At 39.4% G+C, this 12730-nt stretch overlaps 1 protein-coding gene across 1 annotated transcript in view; it reads left to right on the top strand.

The window, feature by feature from the left end:
• The first annotated feature begins 1426 nt into the window (after positions 1–1426).
• LOC139452131 (beta-3 adrenergic receptor-like) overlaps positions 1427–12730 on the top strand; it is a 35516-nt gene continuing 24212 nt past the window's right edge. Inside the window, exon 1 of the mRNA XM_071233466.1 lies at positions 1427–2101. Within this exon, the coding sequence (XP_071089567.1) occupies positions 1427–2101 (675 nt within the window). The remainder of the gene's footprint in view (positions 2102–12730) is intronic.

Raw genomic sequence — 12730 nt, 5'->3', positions numbered from 1 at the left:
TTTAACATGCAGTATAAACACACGTGGTCCATGTGATCGGGAGCATCACCTGTGTAGCGTGTGGTGATAACTGCTACTTCATCGGCGTCCAATAGCAAACACTATCATCATCGATTATGTCTGTGATACCTCTTTATCAGTAGTGGGAGTGGAGTGAGGCGTGTGAATGGTACACAGGGGGATTGCATCACACGCGGAGGTATAAGTCCACATCCGTGAGCATTTCGACGAAAATGCCATCAGAGATGAATGGTTATGCTTTGTTTTGTTATTCCGGATCCTTATTTACTACAAGATGTCTCTATAAAGCTTGACTTGCATTATGGAAAACATGAATGGACTGCAGCGGTAACAGAGAACTGTCGTTGGAAGTGCTCTGGAGATACGCTATAATAGAGAACTAACTCCGGGTGTACGGCGAGGATACCATTAAGAGAGTATCATCGCTAGATGTAATGTGAAGATACGACAAAACAGAAACGAATCACTGGATATACTGTGACGATAGACCATAACAGACAAGAAAGTTTGGATAAACTGTGACGATAGACCATAACAGACAAGAAAGTTTGGATAAACTGTGACGATAGACCATAACAGAAAATAATTTTTGGATGAACTGTGAAGATAGACCATAACAGACAAGAAAGTTTGGATAAACTGTGACGATAGACCATAACAGAAAATAATCTTTGGATGAACTGTGAAGATAGACCATAACAGAAAAGAACGTTTGGATAAACTGTGACGATAGACCATAACAGAAAATAATCTTTGGATGAACTGTGAAGATAGACCATAACAGACAAGAAAGTTTGGATAAACTGTGACGATAGACCATAACAGAAAATAATCTTTGGATGAACTGTGAAGATAGACCATAACAGAAAAGAACGTTTGGATATACTGTGAAGTTAGACCATAACAGACAAGAAAGTTTGGATATACTGTGTAGGTAGACCACAACAGAAAAGAATATTTGGATATACTGTGAAGATAGACCATAACAGAAAAGAATATTTGGATATACTGTGAAGATAAACTATAATAGAAAAGAATCTTTGGATGTACTGTGAAGGTAGGCCATAACAGAAAAGAATCTTTGGGCGTACCGTGAAGATAGACCATAACAGAAAAGAATCTTTGGATATTCTGTGAAGGTAGGCCATAACAGAAAACAATCTTTGGGTGTACCGTGAAGGTAGGCCATAACAGAAAAGAATCTTTGGATGTACTGTGAAGGTAGGCTATAACAGAAAATAATCTTTGGATGTACTGTGAAAATACGACACAGCAGAGGTATCACTGGATGTACTGACAGATGGTTTAATTCACCTTTCAGTGGCGTTCTGAACATGAGATTCACCGTAGATACTAGTGATCTGTATTCAGATTGTGCGTGCTGACACTAGCTTCCGACTCTACAATGAGCCTCGATGAACGCCTGTTCTGTGACGACAAAAACAGCACGACGACGACAACCGATTCTGTTAGCAAGTCCATCGTCGTAACGTTGATATCCGCGGCCATCATAGGCGGTAACGTCATATGTCTTATTGTACTGAATTCACGTTGCACGCGAGGGTACTTCATGGAGTCGGCCCGTATGTTGATGACATCGTTGGCGTGCACCGACTGCACGATGGGGTTGACGGTGACGGCGTTATGCATCTACCCCGCTTTGTACAATTGCTGGCCGTACGGCAAAACGGTGTGCAAGCTGCAAGCGTTGTTTATTTCTAGTCTATTCCATGAGTCCACGTTGTCCTTGACCTTGGTTGCTGTTGACCGATATATATCAATATTTCACCCCTTGCGTTATCGCTTGCTGGTGACGCGTCACAAGGTCATCGCCGCCATCGTTGTCAGCTGGATGATCTGTTTTACTGTCTATGGAACGACTGTGTTTGGTTTTGATCAGTTTTATTACGACGACATCGGAATCAACTGTGAACCATTTTATCAAAACCCGTCCATCACGGCATCCGTTATGTCGTTATTCTACTTCATCCCCGCCGTCATCATGCTGGTGTGCTATCTCCGGATATTGACAGTTGCTACGCAACAGAAGCCAGGGGGCGCAACCCAGGCTGGGAAACAGGTCAGTCAGTCACAAAAGATAATTCACTAAGAAGCTTATAATACTGTTTATAACCGACTTTAAATTCATTCAATATCATCGGATTCGTGCAGTTATATAACGCTTTTACGTTGTTAACGTCAACGACTTCGATTTCTTATGTTGATAACCATTATCCAATATTTTGCTTTATTGAGCCCAGTGGTTAGAGCGTTTGCTTGTCACGCCGATAGCACGAGTTCAAACCCCCAAGTGGTTATAAACAATGAAGCCATTATATCTGTGGTATTTCTATTATATTGATAAAACAACAGTAAAATCAACTCACTCACTCGAAGCCATGAAGTTTTTTCGTAAGGTATGAAGAATATTTTCTAAACATTTAAATGAATGGACAGAATACCTAATACACAAGTTGGAAGAATTATTTAATCGAAATACCATTAAATTCAAATTCAAAACAAAAATGAAAAGTTCTCCATTTGCAGCTGAAACCTATAAAGTTCATCAAAGTAATGCCAGTTACTGCTGGGCACGAATATAGGTCCCTATCAACTTGGTTGTAAAACACGACTCAGTGGATCGGGTGGTCAGGATCGGTGACGTGATTGACTACGTGTAATCAATTCCCATTAGCGTGGATCGATGCTCATGATATCGATCACTGAATTGTCTGGTCCAGACACGATTATTTACATATATAATGCTGTCACTTTTCTTGAATATTCTTTAGCAATATTCTAGGCATACCAAGGCGTGGCACACCAGAAATCGGTTTTTCACACACTGTACTCATGTGGGGGATCGAACCCGGGACTTCAGCGGGTCGAGCAATGGCTTCAACCAATAGGCTACCCTAGCACCCTCCTTTTCTGATGAGCCTGTTTCGAGAACAGGTATATCAGATGGGAAATATCCTCATGATTAGTATTTCGATATAATGATATAGGATATATGTCATTAGGGTTAAAGTTCAAAGCATAAATACCTTAGCGGTAATTGTACCCAACTAAAAAAACAACAAAATCTATATAAAAACGCGATTGTCAAATAACAATGCTCAGGTCAGGTGTTCGCGAATGAGTAAGCTTGCACTCAAACATTTGTTGTGTATGTGCTTCGAATCAGTACTTGTTTGCTCCAGAAACACGCAGGATACGCCCCCAGGAACAAGTTGTGAATATTTATGAACAAATACTACATACCATATCTTTCATCTGAACAACATAGAATTGGTCTTTGAAAACATACCTTGTCACAGGTTTCTTTACTGTAGCAATAATGATCGTGAAATATATGTGACAAGGTGATGGAAAGCCTTCTTAACACTGCAAGGTCTTGAATTCCAATTAACTAGACAATGGATGCGTCATAAGACAATCGATCAATGTTACACTAGCGTAAAAAAACAATAGTCGTTACTCATTGTAGTACTGAAGCCGTTTGGAATTTAGCGACAAAACTACCAAACGTTGGTGTTGTGACAGTTTCTCTGGAGCACGTGAGACACAACCATAGAAGGAGAAAATGTAACGACGACAAGGCGTGGTTTGACTTGGCGTGGGTCTTTCCGTGCCGATATTCAAGTTCGATCTAGAGCAAGGACATGTCCCTTTACCCTAATGGAGCATCATCAGTAATCGAAAACTCTGTTTTTCTTTACAAACCTTAATAGCCATTTTTCTTTCTTCCGCTCTTCTGTCAATAAATAAATATAAATAATAAATAACAAATAAAATAATAAATGAATATAAGAACATGGTCAATGAAATTATATCCATTGAAATAGCTTAAGGTGGAAATACATCGAGTCAAGGTTTCTACATATCCACCCACGTATCTGTATTTGGTATTGTACATTCCTTATATTTCAGCTTTGCTTTGTTTGTGGCTCGAAGCTTAAGGCAATGTATGGTAATACCTACTTAGATACACAGAAACGATATATTCGTCTTGAAGAATTTCTGGCAGCATGGAAGCAATTGCAGCTTCAGACAGAAAAACACAACATGAACGAAATTGAATTAACATGTCATGTACAAGTATTACTCTCTCGCCAGCATGACATGTTTTCAACCATTATGTGTCATGGGCCGATGGCCTCCTCACGCTTTTAAAATAAAGTTGTACTCATATGAAATTTATATTTCCCAAGGGCATACAACCGTAAAATGTGTTGTGTAAAGATCTATAATTGTTGACAGGAGGACAGAGGGACGTGGGAGGGAAACTGACTTAACTAGGTCAAATTAGTCTGTAGGGAATCGGTGCTTGCAAATGTTTCAAGGCGTGCGGAGGTCATTGGTTGGGAATGAACATAATTGTTGTTTCTGAGGCTGGATGCTATCTACATACATGTATTTTCACTTTAATGCTGACCTTATCAACTATAGCAGGACGCTATGCAACACCTTGGTGTCTTTTTCATAACACTAACATAGCTACTACATAGATACTGCTCTATCCAGCTGTAACATGGATGCTGCCTCTATGTTTGCAAATGAAAGCGATAAAGACCGTTTTCTAATAATAATGAATATGATACGATTTGCCATCAAATATTAATGATACTAGGTGTTCGAAAAATTTTCACATGAAAAAACTCATTATGTTTTCGTGGACACGTTTCAGCAATTACAAATGTGCCTCTAAATCTGTTGACAACATTCATATGAACAAGTGTGATTTATTTAACAACGGCTTCTTCAAGTTTGCCTCATTAAATACATTATAAAGATGCAGTGCACTAAAAGGACCTCATTACATCTCGTCCGTCATCTTCTCCACTCAGCCTAACATACATCTTCATCGACGTGGCACATTGACAGACGCTGTGGATTGCATGCATATCGATGTAACATAGACTAGAGGCTTAAGGCTATAGGGGCTATGAAACCAGCACATTCTAAGTGACGTCTCATGATCAAGCCTATGTGACCCGTGAAGATCCGGGGTAGAATAGGTTTTCAGCAACCCATGCTTGCCCTAAAAGGCGACTATGCTTGTCGTAAAAGGCGACTAACGGGATCGGGTGGTCAGGCTCGCTGACTTGGTTGATGCATATCATCGATCCCAATTGCGTGGATCGATGCTCATGATATTAATCACTGGATTGTCTGGTCCAGACAGTTATTCCAAATATCAAATGGCCTCTTGTACAGCTCTCACTTAGAAAATCCACGAAAATCCGTCGAGATTCGCTGTTTGTCATTCGCTCAGTTATAATGGACCGGAGTCTTTCAGAGTTGCTATATCTGTAAAAGAACATGGTAGTTCACTAGATATAAAGAATTGCGAGTGATTTCTATTTTCGCGCTTAACGCGCATGTAATCAGATATATTAAAGACGAAGGTTATTTCGGTGAAAAAAAGAGTTATTGATCAAATTCCGCAGTTTGAAATCTGGGGAAAAGAGAACTGTAAGTTTTTTTTAAGTTACACTTTTCATGGAAGAAGGCAATCAGTCGTACAATATATATAATTTTGCACAGCGAAGACGGCAAATAAGGAAGGTGAGAGGTTTGGGGATCAATACATGCGTACTGAATGGTATTTGGATGTGCTTATTTTGGACAGTGGTTAACTTTTTTTTGCCTGTGTGTGTTCGTGCGTGCCTGTGGGTGTGTGGCGACATTGAGCGTGTAAGGGGTCGGGGTGGACTGGGGTGGGCTGGGTGCGTGGGGTGGGTGGTAGTGTTTGTGGTGGCTACATATGCATTGCTAAAGCTTTCATACAGCGCGTGACACAATTTTACGAGTTGTTTCAAAAAGTATCTAACGAGAGAAAGCGAGTTAGATTCGCTTTGAAGCAACTAGTTGTAAGATAAATGGTTTCTGACACGCACGAGTGCAGTAATCTGTTTCCTACACGCACTACAATCGCATCTTTTAGCATCGAATCGATTCATTTTGTCTACTTTCATGATCGTAGTGGCGCATTTATACATAACACAAGTGACGTCATGAGTGTATGTGTGTGTCATGAGTCATGAGTGACGTCATTCGTCACTGCTTACTACTTAAAATAATTTGACCCTACACAAACAGATTTCGTGTTAATCACTGGATTGACTGCTCCAGACTCGATTTTTTACAGACCGCCGTCATATAGCTGGAATATTGCTGAGTGCGGCGTTAAACAACCAACCAACCGTCATATCCGTGGATTATCAAGGCGCTGATGATAATGCAAACGAGATAAGACCAAGGAACACGCTGGATGCAGAGTTAATAATTTTCACCTCCAAGAAATTACAAATATGTACATCATTGTTTTCTTCCGTATGACATCAGTACCGGTGACCACCGACCTTGACAAAATGGCGTGTAGGCAACGCGGGATTTAAACAGGAGGATTTTCGTTGATCGAGGGATCATATATACACAAATGTGTCATGTAAGTAATCAACAATCAGACAATCTGCATACTGTTATTTGTTTTTATGTTTTCAATGTAACAATATGTTTGAAGTATACGCATAATACGTGTCTTATAACCTGCATACGTGAAATGTGATTTTGTATACGTAAAGACTGTATCCAATATGGCGCAATGTTCACTTCGGCGTTTGTGCGTATTTTCCATAACATTCTAAATTATTCTAGGCTTATCCGCGATGTTTCATAATTACCATTCGTGGCGTGGTTTGATGAAAAATAGATAGAAATGTACATGTAATCACTAATATGCTATTTTTGAAATTCAGTTCTTCCAGTAAATATCCGATATTTAGATTTCTAAACACACGGTAAATAATTAACGCCGTGGATGATATAGTAATGTATCAAAAATGGCGAGAATTACGATGTACCTAACTGTCAGAGGCCACGTTCAGTAGTTTTTCTTTGCCTAAAATGGCAGTGCATGATGTAAAGAGAAAGGGACATTCCCACAGAATTCAAAACTGTGAAGTGTATTAGTATGCATGGTGTCTGTTGAATTTCATTCGACTTCGAAGTGAGGGTTGATGAGTCGGGACATATATGTCGCTGTGGAATCCAGGGGGTAACACCCTAAAACCATAACGTTTAACACAGACTTAGGTGAACTTTCGACTGAAGCATGAGTAACTTATCAATAACTTTCGATCAGGAAAGTAGTCCTTCATAATCTGACCTCAGGTCATCACCATGGAGTAGCCAGTAACGGGTCTGGAATTCGATCTCACAAACACGTTTGATACTAGATATCTCAAATGGGTTTCTCACTCACAGGTGTGTAAGAAAACATATATTGCAGCATTTATGTTGCAAACAGCAAATGTCTCACTGATAGAAATACAAACTTGGGAGTCTGTTACAGATCCAGGGCGTGCACTGGACTTGACTATGCAGTCATAATGTCATTATGTCATCTACTCTATTCATTGTATCACTGTATCGTGTCCGTAATAATCCCAATACGAGTTTTAAGGGATAACCAGTCTTTCTTCCTGACTATATCTCCACTAAAACCCTGGGCCCCGTTCCACAAAGCCATCTTAGCGCTAAGGTGATCGTAAGTCCCATACTTTAACACTGTCTTACGATAGTCGTAGCTAAGATCACTTTGTGGAACAGTGCCCTGGTCCATGAGGTACCTCGGCATCGGTGGTCCAGTCGTCTAAGGCGTCGCAACTCGATGTGCGCATCCTTTGGACATGCAAGAAACCGATGATAGGGGCTTCGAATCCCCATTCGTCCAGATTATTTTTCTAGGTTTGTCAGCACCATACACGTCCAAACCCACGGATATAATGTGTGAATCCTTTTCACGGTGTCCCGCGTTGTAATGTGGCTGCAAAATGTGCCAAAGGCGGTGCAATACTCTACTGACTTATGTCCTAGACGTACGAGGTCTCCTTGACCTTCTTTTCAAAGGATGTTGCATGTAAGGCAAGACACGCTGACACGTTTCGCGTTTACAGCGATCCATTTGAGAAGCTTCTTGAATGTGTCACTTGGGTTGGCTCATACTCCGTTCTTTTAATTGAGTGTGGTAGAGTTTTCATGAATACCCTTAGCTCCAAGCATGGTACCTTGAAGGTACAGACCAAACCAGGAGGTGGTCCTTGACGGTTACAGAAAGCCTTCGGGGATGTTCCCAGACTAGTTCCATGGTGTTACACTATGTTCTCCAAGGACTCTTGTTTCCTCAGTGTGCATGCTGTACGTTACGGGTGTTTATTATGAACATTTCTCTCCTTTTTGTACATATCATTCATAGTTTCCTGAAGTATAGTTCATGGTTTGATATTTCGAGGTTTTGTTTCCAGTCTAAAATATATAATACTTCTCAAAAAGCTAGATTCCCGTGACCCGTGAAGATCCGGGGTGGAATAGGTCTTCAGGAACCCATGCTTGCCGTAAAAGGTGACTATGCTTGTCGTAAGAGGCAACTAACGGGATCGGGGATCAGGCTCGCTGACTTGGTTGATGCATGTCATCAACCCCGCTTTTCTGGTCCAGACTCGATTATTTACAGACCGCCGTCATATAGCTGGAATATTGAGTGCTGTGTTAAACAACAAACAAACAACACTTTCGTTAAGTACAATTTTATGGTTAGTTCTTGCCATTGTTCGACAGTTTAACATAAAACACTAACGCGAATAATCAGTCTCGATTATCTGCCGAAGCAGATTCCATTGGGCGTAAAAGGCAAAATAGTGGTGAAAATTCTTTGAATGGATCCCTGTCAATCAGTGATGGTACCAGGTGTTCGCGAAAATGGTAAGCATGTCCTGCCCTAGTGGTAGCAGCACAGCTATGTCTATATTTAGACCTCCAAGCAAGTCCCTTCACTAAGTTCTAACACCTCTGCACTCTACATGTTCGAATAACGGATATCACGATATATTTTCGAGATTTTCGAGATATAAAGGTTTACATATTTTGGTCAAGAAGCTCTCATGACAAGCACGTTTTAAAAGAGTATACATGCGTATGTCTGTGTGTGTCATATGGTCGTGCTATCAACCATTGGTTTGCCTGGCCAAGGCGTGATTATGTACAGGCCGTCGAGATAAAGTTGGGATGTTCCTGACTGCGGCGTTAAACAAAACTATGTTACTTCAATACCAGTATCTGAATTCGATATTGTCTCTTTTGTTTAGAAACACCATTGCCCAGAAAAGAAAATTATTTATAAAAATATAGATATATTATTAAAACATTATCACACTGTTATAAAGCACTGCAGATGACGGTAATCGAAAGCAGTTCGGAACAACGTCAATTTGTACTTAACTTAACGCTGAATGATATCGACTGTTTTCATGATTATATCTACAGCCACGCAGATACATGTAAGTCGAAAAAACGATATTGCTGTATATTTATGAAATCAACGGTTGCGCTAGAAATGTTGTACACATCCTGTATGTGTCAATAACCCATTTTACCATATGCATATTTGATGTAGACGTTGTTGAGTAAATATTGATATAGCCGCTACTGACTTAGCCACATTGTGTGTAGAACACAGAGACGTATCTTGCAACCGTACGCGGTAACTCACATGTGACCAGTTGTTTTATCTGGTTTATGTGAGATGAGATGTTTAATATTCCATAAACATTATATGCACGTATATGCAAAAAAAACACTTTGGAAAGTGACAGGTATGGAAAAAACTGTCTCATCCGTTAATCGATTAACACAAATCTCAGGAATAACGAATCCTTCGTACGTGAAATGTGTCTTGATAAAATGATAAAAAGGATAAAAAGGATAAAAAATACACAGAAGTGTAAATGATTTAAGTGATTCGCATTTAGTTTTGTATTTAATCAGATATAAAGAAAATGGAATTGAGTTATTATGTATGCTGAAATGAATGAATGTAGTTTTAAGCCGCTTTTAGCAATATTCCAGATGTATCACGGGTTAAGGGGGGACACCATGGGCTTCACTCATGCTACCCATGAAGGGAATCTAACCCGGGTCTTCGGCTTGACGAGCGTACACTTCAACCACAAGGCTACCCTAAGATGACACCGCTGGGACGTTATGTATTGATAACAATCAGATCAATACTGATAACCCAATATGTTGCGTATCGATATCTACCTGAAATGGCTCCAGATAAAAAAGATCGAACGCTCACTTGTCCATGGCATTGGGTTAACTTAACTATCAGACAGTCATAGTTACTATCATGAATGTGATGTTTGAAACTTTTGGCGTTTAACTTAAATATTGAACTCCTGTAAATACCTTACGTATTGTTGTCCTTGACAACCAATATCAACATCATGTAAGATTTGGTACAGTAAAGTACGTTTATAACGAACACGGTTATAACGAACTGACGGATAAAACGAACTGATTTTTTTGTCCCGACTGTTTGCTATAGTTATGCTGTATATATGCTTATAACGAACTATGGTTATAACAAACTAAAGTTAGTGGTCCCTTCGAGTTCGTTATAACCGTAGTTTACTGTAGTTACTCATTCACGCAGAACGCTCAACATCACGTAATGAAAGTCATTGATAATGGAAAATCGTGACTGATTTTTAGACTTTATGTATTGCTTTTCATTAGTTATAATACAGTGCTAGTGCAATCCACCATCTGTAATACTGGGAATAAGTTTACATACAATATCTGGGTATGCAACAGGGTTCAGAGATGAACGATGTCCTGTTGATGTAGATGCATGACAAATCTTGGTCCTGGGTGTGAGTTGACGCTGTGTAGGCTGAATCATTTTGGACGTATCCCCAAACGGATTCATTACCCAGATGTTTACCGCTTTGGTGAAATCCTCCCGCATTTGTGTGCTGCTGACAGACCTGAGTCATAATCATAATCAGAGGAATCATGAATTCAATCCCCTGTCCGCTGGATCCAGACTCACAAATTGTTCTGTATACAAAACTTTGTAATGCACCAAACCCCTGGGCCACCCGTGACCTCTCTCTGACCATCCCTCCTGTTCATTGTACTTAATATGAGATGTCATGTAAGCATGTACGCACAATTTTAGTTTCATAATACAGTAAACTACAGTTATAACGAACTCGAAGGGACCACTAACTTTAGTTTGTTATAACCGTAGTTCGTTATAAGCATATATACATCATAACTATAGCAAAAAGTCGGGACAAAAATCAGTTCGTTATATCCGTCAGTTCGTTATAAGTGTGTTCGTTATAAACGTACTGTTGTTGCAAAGGACACGAAATGGACTTTACTCTCTCTGAATTACTGCATTAAACCTCTCAAAATCCATACTGAAACGGCGCATGATATTGACTGTAGCGAGTGACTGGAAATTGGCTGATGGTCCCATTACAGTGTGATAATAACAGTCACCTTACAGAGGCTTATAGGCAATAATACATCGGCGTCTCATACACGATTTGGTGCAGTAACACGTCAACGTGTCATCCACATTTTTAGGCAATACAACGTCAACATGTCATCCACAATTTTAGGCAATACAACGTCAACGTGTCATTCACAATTGAGGTAAAAATGAAACCATGAGGCATTTGTGAAAGTATATTATTTTGAATCTGTAAAGGAACTTGAGTCCATGGCGCATAGTTTCTGTCTTAAGGACAACCTGTACAGTAAGATACTCTAACACAACCATTTCTCGAGCCGGGTCCAACACAGATCAGTTCGCGTCGGGAATTCAAGTCATGCTCCATCATTTCATCTCTAAAAACATTGATCTGTTGGATAAAACCATTCGATTGGAGTTCATCCTGCCTTCAAGAAACCTGAGAAAGCAGCAATTGTCTGATCAAGTCTAGGTTACGTCACAGTTTATAAGGAGGACGATAAACCAGGACAACAAGTGTGTGTACTTGAGGAAGGATGTCAGATGGTTTCGTCATTCAAAGTTGGCACTTCAGAGAAATAAAGGAACTTAACAATCACATAATCTTCAGCCATTCTTCATCGATCTTTGTACAGCGTTGTTGCTTAGTATCTGGCACCAACACCCTATTGTCTCTGTTCAGAAGCTGTCTATAAAAAGAAATTAATGTAAGCATGCTTGACATACAGTATAAACAGACGAACAGGAATGTGTTATGTGTTTGAGTCATTGTGCCAGACTGTTTATATAAATACTTACTTCAATGCTTCAATCCGGATATTCGCTCAAGACGGGCTGTGTAACGTGACACTGTACAACTTCCTTGCAATATAAATTATTTCTTTGTTCTAATAATAGCGTTAAGTTTGTCTGGTTATTTGTAATAATTGTTTTACACGGTTTCATCGTTTAAATGTTCTCTAGATAGTCTAAATAGAATCAAAGTCAAAATGTAATTCCCTTTCTTTCCGCCTGCCTGAATTTCTTACAGTCATTTAGCAGCCCCAGTTGATCTCATCAACCATACAATGTTTGTTTGTTGTTTAACGAATTTGAACCAGACAATCAAGTGATTACGACAGACTCCAAACCTCATGTTTGTATATGTTACAATCAATTTGTAAAATGACTATAATTTTCACTTAGGCAATTTAGTCGTTTAATTATGCATGGATTAGAAGCTACATTATTTTTTTTAAATATATACATTGACTTTCGAATTCTTTTAATCCAGCTTTTTCAATCACTTAGTGATGAAATGGAATATAAACATGTTTGGAATAATTGAAATATTACCAAAATATATTGAAATGTTACCAAAATATTTTGTAAATTGCT

The sequence above is a fragment of the Haliotis cracherodii genome, unplaced genomic scaffold (assembly GCF_022045235.1).
Source record: "Haliotis cracherodii isolate W230 unplaced genomic scaffold, xgHalCrac1.p SCAF_9, whole genome shotgun sequence".
NCBI classification, from domain to species: Eukaryota; Metazoa; Mollusca; class Gastropoda; order Lepetellida; family Haliotidae; genus Haliotis; species Haliotis cracherodii.
This window is presented reverse-complemented; position numbering and strand designations above follow the sequence as displayed.